Source organism: Salvelinus alpinus, chromosome 30, assembly GCF_045679555.1.
Source record: "Salvelinus alpinus chromosome 30, SLU_Salpinus.1, whole genome shotgun sequence".
Lineage (NCBI taxonomy): Eukaryota > Metazoa > Chordata > Actinopteri > Salmoniformes > Salmonidae > Salvelinus > Salvelinus alpinus.
Genome location: NC_092115.1, coordinates 27,993,873 through 28,009,420, shown reverse-complemented (window position 1 = coordinate 28,009,420; position 15,548 = coordinate 27,993,873). Strand labels below are relative to the sequence as shown.

The 15,548-nt window shown below is 43.9% G+C and overlaps 1 protein-coding gene across 4 annotated transcripts in view; it reads left to right on the top strand.

Annotated features, from left to right (window-relative positions):
* The window catches only part of LOC139559703 (collagen alpha-1(XV) chain-like), a 58,338-nt gene that overhangs the window by 32,817 nt on the left and 9,973 nt on the right, over positions 1 to 15,548 (top strand). For 3 of the 4 annotated variants that reach the window (XM_071375927.1, XM_071375924.1, XM_071375923.1), the window contains 19 exons: positions 3,667 to 3,790; positions 4,048 to 4,085; positions 4,206 to 4,397; positions 4,522 to 4,548; positions 4,652 to 4,714; positions 4,805 to 4,882; positions 4,976 to 5,035; positions 5,359 to 5,490; positions 5,710 to 5,793; positions 7,687 to 7,740; positions 7,864 to 7,890; positions 8,055 to 8,183; positions 8,291 to 8,350; positions 8,460 to 8,495; positions 13,223 to 13,264; positions 13,378 to 13,440; positions 13,874 to 13,909; positions 14,638 to 14,721; positions 15,028 to 15,087. In XM_071375927.1, the coding sequence (XP_071232028.1) occupies positions 3,667 to 3,790; positions 4,048 to 4,085; positions 4,206 to 4,397; positions 4,522 to 4,548; positions 4,652 to 4,714; positions 4,805 to 4,882; positions 4,976 to 5,035; positions 5,359 to 5,490; positions 5,710 to 5,793; positions 7,687 to 7,740; positions 7,864 to 7,890; positions 8,055 to 8,183; positions 8,291 to 8,350; positions 8,460 to 8,495; positions 13,223 to 13,264; positions 13,378 to 13,440; positions 13,874 to 13,909; positions 14,638 to 14,721; positions 15,028 to 15,087 (1,389 nt within the window). The remainder of the gene's footprint in view (positions 1 to 3,666; positions 3,791 to 4,047; positions 4,086 to 4,205; positions 4,398 to 4,521; positions 4,549 to 4,651; positions 4,715 to 4,804; positions 4,883 to 4,975; positions 5,036 to 5,358; positions 5,491 to 5,709; positions 5,794 to 7,686; positions 7,741 to 7,863; positions 7,891 to 8,054; positions 8,184 to 8,290; positions 8,351 to 8,459; positions 8,496 to 13,222; positions 13,265 to 13,377; positions 13,441 to 13,873; positions 13,910 to 14,637; positions 14,722 to 15,027; positions 15,088 to 15,548) is intronic. The other variant, XM_071375925.1, reaches the window with a different exon arrangement.

Sequence of the window (15,548 nt, the reverse complement as noted above, 5' to 3'; positions counted from 1 at the left end):
TACTTTAATATCTCTCAACCTGGGGTTGGTAGGGCTTTAAAGGGGAATTCCAACCTTTGACATATCACTCTGACCTTGATGGTAGTAAACCCCAACATTTTTTTGATAGCTTGTGAAATTATTAGTGCACTGGATGTATCACCCCCAACAACTACCCAAAGATCATTATAATCAAACAAGATATGCAACAAGTTATGCATGTGATACTGTCAGTGCACAAAGCTACAAGCATGTGGACGTTTTTGCCAAAACATGCATGTGGTTCATGACTACTGTTATTTTCAGTAAAACAGTCAATGCAGTTATGATACAGAGGCAGTTAGTATTCCAACAAAGTACAGCAATCAGTGATTAATGGAACCACAGGGGAACCACAGGGGCTATAACAGCCACTCTAGACCAGGTGGGTGGAATTCAACATGTTTTCCTTCGACTCAAGTATATAACTTGAAACATGTAATTGGGCCATATACAACCTTTGTATTCCCAAGACCAGGAGTAATACAGGAGTAGTAAACCTAGTGTTACACAGAAGCTACTTGTACAAAAGGCTTACCTGCTTTCTCCTCTGGCGACCCTTCTTTGCACGTTTCGCCAAGATTGTGTCCCCTATGTTCTCAGGTAAACCTGAGAGATACACCGCCTCACAATCTCGTAATAGGTGGCACAAGAACCTGCAATGAATATAAGCCAAAGGTTAAATGTATGTTTTGGTGCATCACCGTGTTATCGTACGTAAAAATGTAAATGTATGTAAAAAGGGCATTAAACATACCGTTGAGTTTCACTCTTTTTCCTGTGTAAACACAGCCTTGTCTCACTAGGTGTATGTAGCTATGACACCCATGCATTAGGAAAGGAAAGGGGGATACCTACTCAGTTGTCCAACAAAGTATCTTCCGCATTTAAACCAACCCCTCTGAATCAGAGGTGCGGGGGGGGGGCTGCCTTAATCGACATCCACGTCTTCGGCACCCAGTGAAGTGGGTTAACTGCCTTGTTCAGGGGCAGAACGACAGATTTTTACCTTGTCAGCTCGGGGATTCTATCCAGTAACCTTCCGGTTACTGGCCCAACGTGCTAACCACTGGGCTACCTGCCGCCCCTTATATGAGCAACATTATATCGGCTTCACTATATTTACACAGTGCTAATTGTACAAGCAAATGTTAGAAGAGACCTGTGTATTAAATGTAACAACAACATAAGCTAGCTAGTAGGGCGACATTGTAGGCTAGCTAGCACCTAGCGCTGAGCTAGGTAACATTAGCAGTTAGCATGCCACCATAAGATACCATTTTCATGAAAAGTAAACTTCTAAAATACATTGAATTTGCGTGGTTCATACGTATACATGTAAATATGGTTAATTTGAGCCATCATTTGTAAAAAAAAATAATAATAATAATCTGAATTTAAGAGCCGGCCGGGAGGAAAGGGGACAGCGCGAGTCATAGGATGCGGAAAGGGAGGAGAGTAGGGTCGTAGAGGAGGAATCAGGAGACAGGAGGGAGAAGGATTTAGCATAAGGGAGCGATGATAGGATAGAAGAGGATAATTTGTGGGAGAGAGCGAAGATTGCGATGGCGCATGACCATCTGGGTAGAGGCGGAGTGGTTAGGGATCAGAGACCTGGAGGAGGCTTGCATTGAGATTAGTAGGCGAGCAGCCTCTACTAAAGATGAGGTCAAGCGTATTGCCTGCATTGTGAGTTGGAGGGGATTGGGAAAGGGTGAGGTCAAAAGAGTCACGGAGGGGAAAGAGTTAAATAAAAATTAATCGATGTTAGACTTTGGGAGTTTGAAGTCGCCAAGTACAAAAGTGGTGAGTCATCGTCAGGAAATTAGCTTATCAAAGGTGTCAAGCTCATTGAGGAGCTCTCCAAGGGCACCTGGTGGGCAATTATGTTAAGCTTGAGTGGACAAGTGACATTGACAGCATGGAATTCAAATGAGATGGAGAAAAGAGAAAATCTAAATTTAAGAGAAATTAGTAGACCTGTGCCACCACCAGATGCTCTCAGACTATGAGAGAAAACATAGTCAGATGAAGAAAACACTGCTACTCCAGCTGCTCTCTCTGGAGTGATCCATGTCTCCGTCAGGGCCAAAAAGTCAAGGGACTTAAGGGCAGCATAAGCTGAGATGAACTCGCCATTCTTGACCGCAGATCCAAACACTGCCAAAGACCCGGAATTCCACATGGGTTGCGCGCAGGGTACAGTAAATTAGAAGGGTTGCAGCCAAGTGGTGGGGAGCATCTGCAAAGCCTATAGGGAGAGGTGTGAACAGGTATAGAAAACACACACGTTGTTGACAAATCTATAAAAAAAACAAAATGAGAAACTGTAAATAACTAGGTAAGATACTAAAGTGAGAGAGTGGTGTGGCGCCATCCTCTTAACACTAATTGCCACGCAAAGGTAGGGGGCACACCTCCCTTTACTAATTGCTGATTGCCTAGGAGAGGTGAAACCACTCCCTCCAATACAGCCACTGATTACCAAAACAAATCACAAATTGCCCTGCCCCTTGATCCTGATTGATGTGTCAACAACTGTTTGCAAATTATGAGCAGTCAGGAGTTCACACACCAAATTGGCTACTGGGAAGACAGGCAGCACTTAAAATAGAGAGCCCTAGCTGGCAAAAAGATAATAGTAGACCACAACAGATAAAGACAAAAAATATATACTTATCACTCCTGGACATAATGGAGTCCTCTAGCTATTGAATGAAGCACACTGAGATGGAGCCTGATAAACTGGTTATATAGACTCAGAAAAGTAGCTACTGTAGCTCACTCATTTCACTCAGTCCAAACACTTAAATTACACATCAAAATGAACAGACAACTCACAATTTTTTATAACAATTTCTCTAGATTTTGAAAAAGAAACCATGTTTATAAATGTTACAAACCTGAAAACAGGATAAATATGCAGACAGAGTTGGCTTCTCTTCCACCACATGACAAAGTAGGGAGTCACACGCCTGCAGCTGTTGAACATTTACGTGACATGCACAGTCCGAAAATGTACAGAAACTTGTTATTAATCAACCAGGCTCAGCAGTTGGACAAGGTTGCTGCTGCCCCCTGTGGGAAGGGAGTGTGGAAGTATAACCTGGATAGTGTGTTTGTCTATGACCAAACACTAATGTTCCCCCTATATTAAGTATTTGCACTGGCCTTTGATGTGTCTGTTATGTCTACTGATAGCAGTGGTTGTTTTTAAGGAAAATGTGGCCAACCCCCACATCCTTGTCAATAGGAAGCAAACACAGATACAGTGTCTCTTCCATTCCGGGGGTGCTCCAGATTCTGGATGTGTGTATGCTACAGTCACTTTCATCCTCCCACCACTAGCCTTGTAACACACTGTACTTGTCCCAGAATGTCATGTCACTCTGCTCTTAAACAACCCACAATCTGACCCCAATTACTACAAATAAATATATGATGTAAGCTGTCTGTTCTTATAGTTCTTATTTGATTCTTGTCCAAATGTTTTAGATAGCTAGATGTTTCCTGTATATTTAAAATAAGTTGCACATTGCTTTACAAATGTACTTACCCCTCTCTCTCTCGCGCGCGCTCTCTCTTTTTACTCTTTCTCGCATTCTCTTTATCTCTCTCTCATCCTCATACATTTTTTTCTCCCTCCAGCCAGAGGACATGCTGAGCGGGCCTGTGCGAGCCCCGCCCACAGAGTCTCCGGAGGTGGAGCTAGATGAGTACTCAGGACACCTGACCCCCACAGAGGAGGCCCATCAGGACATGCAGCTCAGAGGTGGGGAAGGCAGGTTCACCATGCACTTATCTTAACCAATCATCTTATGGTAGTCCAGGGAAATAACTGATGAGCTCTTGATTTAGCTCGTCTGGTGACTATGTCAGTTGTTATTGGATGTTCTCTTTGCATTGATCAATCTTATCTGTCTCTCACTGGTTGATATCGTTGGTTGAATACATCATATACCCCTACCTGGTTAACATGATTGAAGCCTCATTGGTTAATCCTATTGGTGTCTCTTATTCCTCTCTCAGGACCCCACCAGACAGAGGAGCCAGAGATGTCAGGGGATGTAAGTAATAGCTCAGATGTTACGTGCCTCAAAACCTGATGTCTCTTAAATGCTTAATTAATGATTCAGTATTTAATACATCTTCTTACACAACGTTCTCCTCTTTGTGCTGATCATCAGGGTGGGCCTCTTAGCCACAGACTGAAAGGAGAGCGAGGAGAGCCTGGGCCTATAGGTCCTGCTGGTCCCCGTGGCCCCCCTGGCCCCCCCACTCTCTCTGAGGGTAGAAGGTCTGGGCACCGCCAGCCAGGACCCAGGGGCCCTCGGGGGCCTACAGGGGCCCCTGGGGTGCCAGGGAAGGACGGACAGCAGGTGAGCTTTATGTCATTATAATCACCCATTACTCTGTGATAGTAGTACATGTTTGATTATGTTTTCTATTACCTTCACTTGACAAGACTGAAAAGATAAATCAAAGGAGTGTTCAATTTTTTAGGGAAGCAAGGGTGAAGATGGAGATCCAGTGAGTAAATCTGGTCTTGTGTCAAATTTGTACTGTTCTGTCATGGTCATACATAAATACTGTATGTCTTAAGAAATGACAGAATCTATGGCAATACCCACAGGGACAGAGAGGACCTCAAGGTTTCCCAGGTTTGGCAGGGGAGGTTGGAGTCAAAGGAGACAAGGTACAGTAATAAAAGGTGTTAGAAGGAAAATGTATATTCAATGTGTGTGAGATAGGCAGTTAGTCGTACCCTTTGTTCTCTTCTGTGCAGGGGGACCCAGGAGCAGGACTACCAGGGCCTCCAGGCCCCCCTGGACCTCCCGGACCCCTCAGATCACACAGTGTGCCAGTGGGTAGCAGTGTAACATCCTGAAAACATTGGGTTGAACTGGGGATCAAGTGGGGATTCGTCTTTAACTGCCTGTTTTCTGTTGAATTGCAGTATGGAGAGGATGCACTCGGCTCTGGTTTTGGAGACCTTGACAATACAGAATTGATCAGAGTAAGAACGTTAATTCTGCTGTCAGCCTATCTGTTATGTTTTTCTCTAATAAAATGTCTCTAGGAGGAGTATTTTAGCCACATACTGCCAACCTGATCTCGCAAGATTTAATTTAAAAAAATCATCACATCACTATAGGTTTCACTACACTTGCTTGCGAGATCAGGCTTGAAGTAGGAGGCTACAAGTGTTCATCTCTCAATGTTAAACATGTGCTATGGCATCCCATATCCAACAGGTGGTGTTGTTTCATCTGATCACCTACTGTATAGTTGAGACCAATCCACTATAGTGATGTGATAATTTTATGATTTTTCTCCTAGGGTCCTCCTGGCCCTCCAGGTCAACCTGGCCCCCCAGGACCCACCAGCCCCTTCAATGCCTCGGAAGGCCTGTTCACTGGACAACCAGGTCCTCCTGGCAGATATGGCCTTGTTGGGAAACCTGGACCTCCGGTGAGTTGTCTGTCTATCTCATGTTCTCCCTAAGATCCATTATTGATGTTTCCACCTGTTACCACCCATTTTCAACTGTTATTGATGTTCCCACCCTTATTTTGTATTGTAAATGTTATTTTATACTCTTCTGTATGTGTATGCATTGTAGTTGACAGTGGTTTCCTCTCCACTCTCTGTTTTTATTGACCTGGCTGTCCCTGGCCTTTATTGTTTCAGGTGAATGAGGATTGGTTTAGTGGCTCTGGGTTTGGCTCTGAGTTTGGCTCAGGGTTGTTCGGCTCTGGGCTTGGTTCTGGCGAGGTATTTCCCTGGTTCCTTCACTGAACCAGTAGGCTTGAAAAGGCAGACTGTTCTCTCCAACCATGTTTTCTAACAGCCTGCCCCATTTAACTTACTGTACGTGTGTGTGTGTGTGTGTGTGTGTGTGTGTGTGTGTGTGTGTGTGTGTGTGTGTGTGTGTGTGTGTGTGTGTGTGTGTGTGTCACTGGCATACCACACAAGGCTGAGGGCCCCACTAGCCTTTTGTGCGGGGGGGCTGGATGTACAGTACCAGTCAAAAGTTTGGACACACCTACTCATTTTTCTTTATTTTTACTATTTTCTACATTGTAGAATAACAGTGTAGACATCAAAACGATGAAAAAACACATATGGAATCATGCAGTAACCAAAAAAGTGTTAAACAATTCAAAATATATTTTATATTTGAGATTCTTAAAAGTAGCCACCCTTTGCCTTGATGAAAACTTTGTACACTCTTGGCATTCTCTCAACTAGCTTCATGAGGTAGTCACCTGGAATGTATTTAAATTAACAGGTGTGCCTTGTTAAAAGTAAATTTGTGGAATTTCTTTCCTCCTTAATGCGTTTGAGCCAATCAGTTGTGTTGTGACAAGGTAGGGTTGGTATACAGAAGATAGCACTATTTGGTAAAATACCAAGTCCTTATTATGGCAAGAACAGCTCAAATTAGCAAAGAGAAACGACAGTACATCAAAACTTTAAGACATGAAGGTCAGTCAAACCGGAAACTTTGAAAGTTTCTTCAAGTGCAGTCGCAAAAACCATCAAGCGCTATGATGAAACTGGCTCTCATGAGGACCGCCACAGGTCCTCATGTAAAAATAAAGAAAAAACCCTTGAATGAGTAGGTGTGTCCAAACTTTTGACTGGTACTCTATATGAACAGGTCACAAGCCATGGCAAAATGTGTAAAATAGACAGAAATTAGCTTTAAAAATGCAAAATTCTCTCACCCTCATTGCAAAATGTGTAGAATATCATGAAATGAGCTATAAAACTAAAATGTTTTCTCTCTGCCCCATGGCAATAATATGTGTAGAATTGCAAGGAATTAGCTTTAAAACAGCAACATTTTCTCTCAACCGCATGACAAAATGTGTAGAATAGCATGAGATTAGCTATACAACTGCAAAATGTTTCTCTTTGCCCATGGCAAAATATGTAGAACCTCCCCCCCAAAAAAAAGTTCTAACAGGGGGTGGCCTTGCTCAGACCTTGCGGGGGCCCCACGAAACTGCGGTACGCCACTCCTGTGTGTGTGTGCGCACATGTGCTTCTGCTTTGAATTGTTTACCCATCTATGAAACCATCATAGGGTCTATGCTCATTCCCAATCCTCTCATTTAGCGGGAAACAACCCAGGTTTGACTTTAACGGCCTTGATGGACATTAAGCTTGAGCTATGTGCTTCACACGTCAAACATGGTCAAGCTACTGTACATTGGAGAGAACCTGCCTTTTTATATGAGTCTGTTGCCTGCGTGCTTTCACTAACTGCATTTATGGAGCTTGCCCTTTATTTTTTACAGTCAATGAGCCATGTTCCTTCAGGAATGGCAAAAGGGACAATGGTGGCACAGGCTGGCAATGATTTATATTTAAAAAATGTTCAACTATTTAGACAGAGGAATATTATATTTTATGATGAAAAGTAACTAATTCTGAGGGATTCAATAAAGTTACAAAATAATTAATAATTACTATGTTGAGAAACCTTTTAAATAATTTTTTTTACGTTATCTTTGCAACAGTATATATGGTAGCTACTATCACTCTAAGGAAAGCAACACAGTCTTGGTCATGGTTGACTAGTCACTTGTGTGACCTGTTTGTGCATGAAATTCAGAGAGCGACGGTTGTGACATCACATCTCTCTGCTGTTGATTTCAGGGTCAACCTGGTCTGGATGGGGATGTTGGGCCGACAGGGCCTAAAGGTCTGAAGGTAAGATGACAGTTACTCTGGAGGCTATTGTTTGCATTTTCTAAGGGAACTTAGCTGATTCGATCCCCTATAACCATTTCCATTGCAAATGTTTACATTAACCGATCTCTCTTCCTCACATAGGGTGAACAAGGACTAGTTGGACCGAAGGTATTTCTAACCATCTGATAACTCAGTTATAAAATGCATTAATCAAACAATGAGACCTAAGTTCCTAATCATGCTGCTGACACGCAGTAACATCTACTTTAATGTAAGTCAAAACTATACCATGTTCTTCATAGTCAATTTAATGGGCCTATTCTTCCCTGCAGGGTGAATCAGGTGACCAAGGGTTGGCAGGAGCTACAGGGCTGAGGGGACCAGAGGGAAAGAGCGGCGACACTGGCCCTCGGGGGCTGCCTGGCCCCCCCGGACCCCCAGGAGCAGGATTGTTTGTCGAGGTGCTGTTTTGTTGATTTTACTGTTGAGTCAGTTTCCTATCATACGGTTATCTTGTTTTGTCTCTATTGATTCCGAATGCAACAATGTTGTGTGTTGGTGCTAGCAGGATATGGAGGGGTCTGGGAAGAATGACATGCTCCTTGACGTAGGACTCAAAGGCCCTCAGGTGAGTGAGAGTGGTGTATGTGTGTGTCTCCTGTAGTTTTGAAGTACTTGTAAATTGTCTTTCTCCTTAAGTTTCCATGAGAATAACTGTTATCTACTCTCTTCTATAGGGACCTCCTGGTCTTCCTGGCTCTGCAGGACCAAAGGTAAGATTACAAACATGAAAATAACTAGGTTGTGGAATACAGGTGTAGGATCTTAATTTGATCTCACTGTTGTGGCAGGAAATTTCCTGCCCTACAAGAAATGCAAACTTTAGTGAATTCAAGGTTTAAAAAGGCTTCTAAAGTTGGTATTTTCCACTTTAACATTTCTGACTTGATTTGCCCTAACTTAAAATGGGACATTTTCAGCTTCCAGGAATTGTGTAGAAATCCTTGCGACATGGGGCCATGCATTATCATGCTGAAACATGAGGTGATAGCAGCGGATGAATGGCACGACAATGTGCCTCAGGATCTTGTCACGGTATCTCTGTGCATTCAGATTACCGTCAATAAAATGCAATTTTGTCCGTTGCGTTATGCCTGCCCATACCATAACCCCATTGCCACCATGGGGCACTCTGTTCACATCAAATTTATTTGTCAGATACACATGGTTAGCAGATGTTAATGCGAGTGTAGCGAAATGCTTGTGCTTCTAGTTCCAACAATGCAGTAATAAACAACAAGTAATCTAACCTAACAATTCCATAACTACTACCTTATACACACAAGTGTAAAGGGATAAAGAATTGGTACATAAAGATATATGAATGAGTGATGGTACAGAACGGCATAGGCAAGATGCAGTAGATGGTATAGAGTACAGTATATACATATACATATGAGATGAGTAATGTAGGGTATATAAACATAAAGTGGCATAGTTTAAAGTGGCTAGTGATACATGTATTACATAAAGATGGCAAGATGCAGTAGATGATATAGAGTACAGTATATACATATACATATGAGATGAGTAATGTAGGGTATGTAAACATTATATTAAGTGGCATTGTTTAAAGTGGCTAGTGATACATTTTTACATAATTTCCATCAATTCCCATTATTAAAGTGGCTGGAGTTGAGTCAGTATGTTGGCAGCGGCCACTAAATGTTAGTGGTGGCTGTTTAACAGTCTGATGGCCTTGAGATAGAAGCTGTTTTTCAGTCTCTCGGTCCCTGCTTTGATGCACCTGTACTGACCTCGCCTTCTGGATGATAGCGGGGTGAACAGGCAGTGGCTCGGGTGGTTGTTGTCCTTGATGATCTTTATGGCCTTCCTGTGACATCGGGTGGTGTAGGTGTCCTGGAGGGCAGGTAGTTTGCCCCCGGTGATGCGTTGTGCAGACCTCACTACCCTCTGGAGAGCCTTACGGTTGTGGGCGGAGCAGTTGCCGTACCAGGCGGTGATACAGCCCGACAGGATGCTCTCGATTGTGCATCTGTAGAAGTTTGTGACTGCTTTTGGTGACAAGCCGAATTTCTTCAGCCTCCTGAGGTTGTATTCAGTTTGTCCGTGATGTGTACACCGAGGAACTTAAAACTTTCCACCTTCTCCACTACTGTCCCGTCGAGGGGGTGCTCCCTCTGCTGTTTCCTGAAGTCCACAATCATCTCCTTTGTTTTGTTGACGTTGAGTGTGAGGTTATTTTACTGACACCACACTCCGAGGGCCCTCACCTCCTCCCTGTAGGCCGTCTCGTCGTTGTTGGTAATCAAGCTTACCACTGTAGTGTCGTCCGCAAACTTGATGATTGAGTTGGAGGCGTGCATGGCCAAGCAGTCGTGGGTGAACAGGGAGTACAGGAGAGGGCTCAGAACGCACCCTTGTGGGGCCCCGGTGTTGAGGATCAGCGGGGTGGAGATGTTGTTACCTACCCTCACCACCTGGGGGCGGCCCGTCAGGAAGTCCAGGACCCAGTTGCACAGGGCGGGGTCGAGACCCAGGGTCTCGAGCTTGATGACGAGTTTGGAGGGTACTATGGTGTTAAATGCTGAGCTGTAGTCGATGAACAGCATTCTCACATAGGTATTCCTCTTGTCCAGATGGGTTAGGGCAGTGTGCAGTGTGGTTGCGATTGCGTCGTCTGTGGACCTATTGGGTCGGTAAGCAAATTGGAGTGGGTCTAGGGTGTCAGGTAGGGTGGAGGTGATATGGTCCTTGACTAGTCTCTCAAAGCACTTCATGATGACGGAAGGGAGTGCTACTCAGTTACCTTAGCTTTCTTGGGAACAGGAACAATGGTGGCCCTCTTGAAGCATGTGGGAACAGCAGACTGGGATAAGGATTGATTGAATATGTCCTTAAACACACCAGCCAGCTGGTCTGCGCATGCTCTGAGGACGCAGCTGGGAATGTTGTCTGGGCCTGCAGCCTTGCGAGGGTTAACACGTTTAAATGTTTTACTCACCTCGGCTGCAGTGAAGGAGAGCCCGCAGGTTTTGGTAGCGGGCCGTGTCAGTGGCACTGTATTGTCCTCAAAGCGAGCAAAAAAGTTATTTAGTCTGTCTGGGAGCAAGACATCCTGGTCCGCGACGGGGCTGGTTTTCTTTTTGTAATCCGTGATTGACTGTAGACCCTGCCACATACCACTTGTGTCTGAACTGTTGAATTGCGACTCTACTTTGTCTCTATACTGGCACTTAGCTTGTTTGATTGCCTTGCGGAGGGAATAGCTACACTGTTTGTATTCGGTCATGTTTCCGGTCACCTTGCCCTGGTTAAAAGCAGTGGTTCGCGCTTTCAGTTTCAGCGAATGTTGCCATCAATCCATGGTTTCTGGTTTGGGAATGTTTTAATCGTTTCTGTGGGTACGACATCGTCAATGCACTTTCTAATGAACTCGCTCACCGAATCAGCGTATTCGTCAATGTTGTTGTTGGACGCAATGCGGAACATATTCCAATCCACGTGATCGAAGCAGTCTTGAAGCGTGGAATCAGATTGGTCGGACCAGCGTTGAACAGACCTGAGCGCGGGAGCTTGGCGTTTTAGTTTCTGTTTGTAGGCTGGAAGCAACAAAATTGAGTCGTGGTCAGCTTTTCCGAAAGGAGGGCGGGGGAGGGCCTTATATGCATCGCGGAAGTTAGTATAACAATGATCCAAGGTTTTACCAGCCCTGGTAGCACAATCGATATGCTGATAGAATTTAGGGAGTCTTGTTTTTAGATTAGCCTTGTTAAAATCCCCAGCTACGATGAATGCAGCTTCAGGGTGTGTGGTTTCCAGTTTACATAAAGTCAGATAAAGTTCGTTCAGGGCCATCGATGTGTCTGCTTGGGGGGGAATATATACGGATGTGATTATAATCGAAGAGAATTCCCTTGGTAGATAATGCGGTCGACTGTTTGATTGTGAGGAATTCTAAATCAGGTGAACAGAATGACTTCAGTTCCTGTATGTTGTTATGATCACACCACGTCTCGTTAATCATAAGGCATACACCCCCGCCCCTCTTCTTACCAGAAAGATGTTTGTTTCTGTCGGCGCGATGCGTGAAGAAACCAGTTGGCTGCACCGACTCCGTTAGCGTCTCTCGAGTGAGCCATGTTTCCGTGAAGCAAAGAACGTTACAGTCTCTGATGTCTCTCTGGAATGTTACCCTTGCTCGGATTTCATCAACCTTGTTGTCAATAGACTGGACATTGGCGAGTAGTATGCTAGGGAGTGGAGCGCGATGTGCCCGTCTCCGAAGCCTGACCAGAAGAACGCTTCGTTTGCCCCTTTTACGGCGTCGTTGTTTAGGGTCGCCGGCTGGGATCAGATCCATTGTACTGGGTGGAAGGCAAAACACAGGATCCACTTCGAGAGAGTCATATTCCTGGTTGTAATGATGGTGAGTTGGCGTTGCTCTTATATTCAGTAGTTCCTCCCGACTGTATGTAATGAAACCTAAGATTACCTGGGGTACCAATGTAAAAAACAACACATAAAAAAATAAAATACTGCATAGTTTCCTAGGAACGCGAAGCGAGGCGGCCATCTCTGTCGGCGCCGGAAGTAGTCTACAACTTTGATAGTAGTTCACAACCTTGACATCAGCAAACCGCTCGCCAACACGACGCAAAACACGCCATCTGACATCTGCCCGGTACAGTTGAAACTGGGATTCATCTGTGAAGAGCACACTTCTCCAATGTGCCAGTGGCTATTGAAGGGGAGCTTTTGCCCACTGAAGTTGGTTACGACACAGAACTGGTCAAGACCCTGGTGAGGACGACGAGCATGCAGATGAGCTTCCCTGAGATGGTTTCTGAATGTTTGTGCAGAAATTCTTTGGTTGTGCAAACCCACAGTTTCATCAGCCTTCCGGATGGCTGGTCTCAGACAACCCGCAGGTGAAGAAGCCGGATGTGGAGGTCCTGGGCTAAAGTGGTTACATGTGGTCTGCGGTTGTGAGGCCAAATTCTCTAAAAGTACGTTAGATGCGGCTTATTGTAGAGAAATTAACATTACATTTTCTGGCAACAGCTCTGGTGTACATTCCTGCAGTCATTATGCCAATTGCATGCTCCCTCAAAACTTGAGACATCTTTGGCATTGTGTTACGTGACAAAACTGCACATTTTAGAGTGCCTTTTATTGTCCCAACACAAGGTGCACCTGTGTAACGATCATGCTGTTTAATCAACTTTCTTGATATGCCATACTAGTCAGGTGGATAGATTATCTTGACAAAGGAGAAATGCTCACTCAGGGATGTAAACAGATTTGTGAAAAACATTTGAGAGAAATAAGCTTTTTGTGCACATGAACAATTTCTACGATTTTTTATTTCAGCTCATGAAACATGGGATCAACACTTTACATGTTGCGTTTATATTTTTGTTCAGTGTTGGTTCATATGGAAATCCGATAAATTGTATATCCTGTTTGTTTTCTACAGGGTGAAGATGGGAAGGATGGGGCTCCTGGGTTGTCAGTGAAGGTTGGTTGCATCTATTTTACACCACCTTCTACAATAATGATGGACATTATTGGTTGTGTCTCCATATACGGTGTAATTTATCCTGTCTTCAGCTTTATTTTGTCCCTTCTCAGGGTGAGCCTGGTGCTCCTGGCCCTGAGGGACTCCAAGGGCTAGCTGGACTTCCTGGCGCCAGGGTCAGTATTGAACCAGAAAGTACACCATGCCTCACGTGCAGTAACCATGAACTTAAGTCTTAGCTAAACCCAGGGATTAAAGTAGATTTAATTGATGTGTCCACTGCTGTCCGCGCATGTGTCGGTCACGGCCAGTCATCTCTGCCTAGCCAAAATGTTTGTGTTCACGTCGAACAACACTGCATTCTGTAGCATATACCACCCGTTTTCAAGTCCATTTGCACATTTTTCATGTGGCTGACAGGCATTTATGATATATTTTGGTTTAATAGCCTACAGTTTTCTTGCCATCGTTGTTTTATAATTGTTGAAGTCTCATGTTTTACCAGTACAGTGCACCCCCACTATTTCCGTACCGGCTTACTTTCATCTACTTACTGTCTACTATAAAGGTGTTTGATACGCTAAGGTTTCTGTACTTCTCTCTCCCCAGGGATTGAAAGGAGACAAAGGCGATCCAGGACCAAAGGTATGTTAGTGTTAGACAGCAGAACGACTCCAAACTAACCCTAATGTGGGCTGTTCTTCTACCCTCATCTACTGTTCATCATATATTACGTGTGGTTGCATCATATATTACGTGTGGTTGCTGCCAAAGCAGCAGCTACTCTTCCTGTGGTCCAGCAAAATTAAGGCAGTTTATACTATTTTAAAAACATTACAATACATTCACAGATTTCACAACAGGCCCCTACTCCACCACTACCACATATCTACAGTACTAAATCCATGTGTATGTATAGTGTTTATGTTATTGTGTGTGTATGCATGTGTCTGTGCCAGTCCCCGCTCTTCCATAAGGTGTTTTTTAAAATCTAATTTTACTGCTTGCGTCAGTTACTTGATGTGGAATAGAGTTCCATGTAGTCATGGTTCTATGTAGTACTGTGTGCCTCCCATAGTCTGTTCTCGACTTGGGGACTGTGAAGAGACCTCTTGTGACATGTCTCGTAGGGTATGCATTGGTGTCCGAGCTGTGTGCCAGTAGTTTAGACAGACAGCTCGGTGCATTCAACATGTCAATACCTCTCATAAATAAAAGTAGTGATGAAGTCAATCTCTCCTCCACTTTCAGCCAGGAGAGATTGAGATGCATATTATTAATATTAGCTCTCTGGTCCTTCATGTCATGTTAAGTTCATGGGGGGGGGGGGGGGGGGGCAGTATTCTAACTGTCCTGTGTGCTGTGTCTTCCAGGGAGAGTGTGGTCCTGATGGACACAGTGTACCTGGTTCTCCTGGTCCTCCCGGCTCTCCAGGTCCCATCATCAATCTGCAGGATGTACGTTCACCCCTCACAACTCCCATCCTCTGTCTGGGTGCTGTTTCGCAAATATAACACACACATTGACCAGGAATAGAGCTGTTGTGGTTTATTAAGGGGTTATTACATTCATGAGTATTCATAACCAAATGGGTGTGCACACGTATATTACATGAAGTAACTTGAGATGTATGTTGCAATTGTATTCATCGCCATCCACTTGGTTTTCAAATATTCATAGTTTGTACAGTATGTAAAGTGTATAGCTTGTATAGATACAGCATATTTACTATTGTAATCAGTGGGTCATATATTTATCCTCAGCTCCTCCTGAACGACACAGAGGGCATGCTTAATCAGATCCGTGGGCCCCCTGGCCCGATGGTGAGAAGCACAATTTTCAGTTGATATGTATTTCTGAAACTAGTCGATTATATTTGAATGGAAATGACCATTCTGCTCTACATTAAATGGGCTGGATGCTGAAGCATGGCACATATCAATATGCATCAGGGCAGTTTGCATTTATTGTTTTGTCATGCATGAGCAATGACATAATGATTCATTCATTCTGGTCCCATCTGTCATTTGTGAAGTCAGAATGGCCTGTTTTCAATTCCTCAATGCCTATTTACTAGAGGTAGGTTCAGCTAAGTTTCAGCCTAACCATCCAATCAACCATTAATACAACCATAATGCATAGTTGATCCAGAATACATATAGTTAGGTTATACAATGCATATGCTTAGCTTACTTACATAATGTATGTATACACTTACACTCAATCATGATTATATCAGGTCTAAAGATTGTTGATACATTACAGCCTTGAAATGTGTGTATTC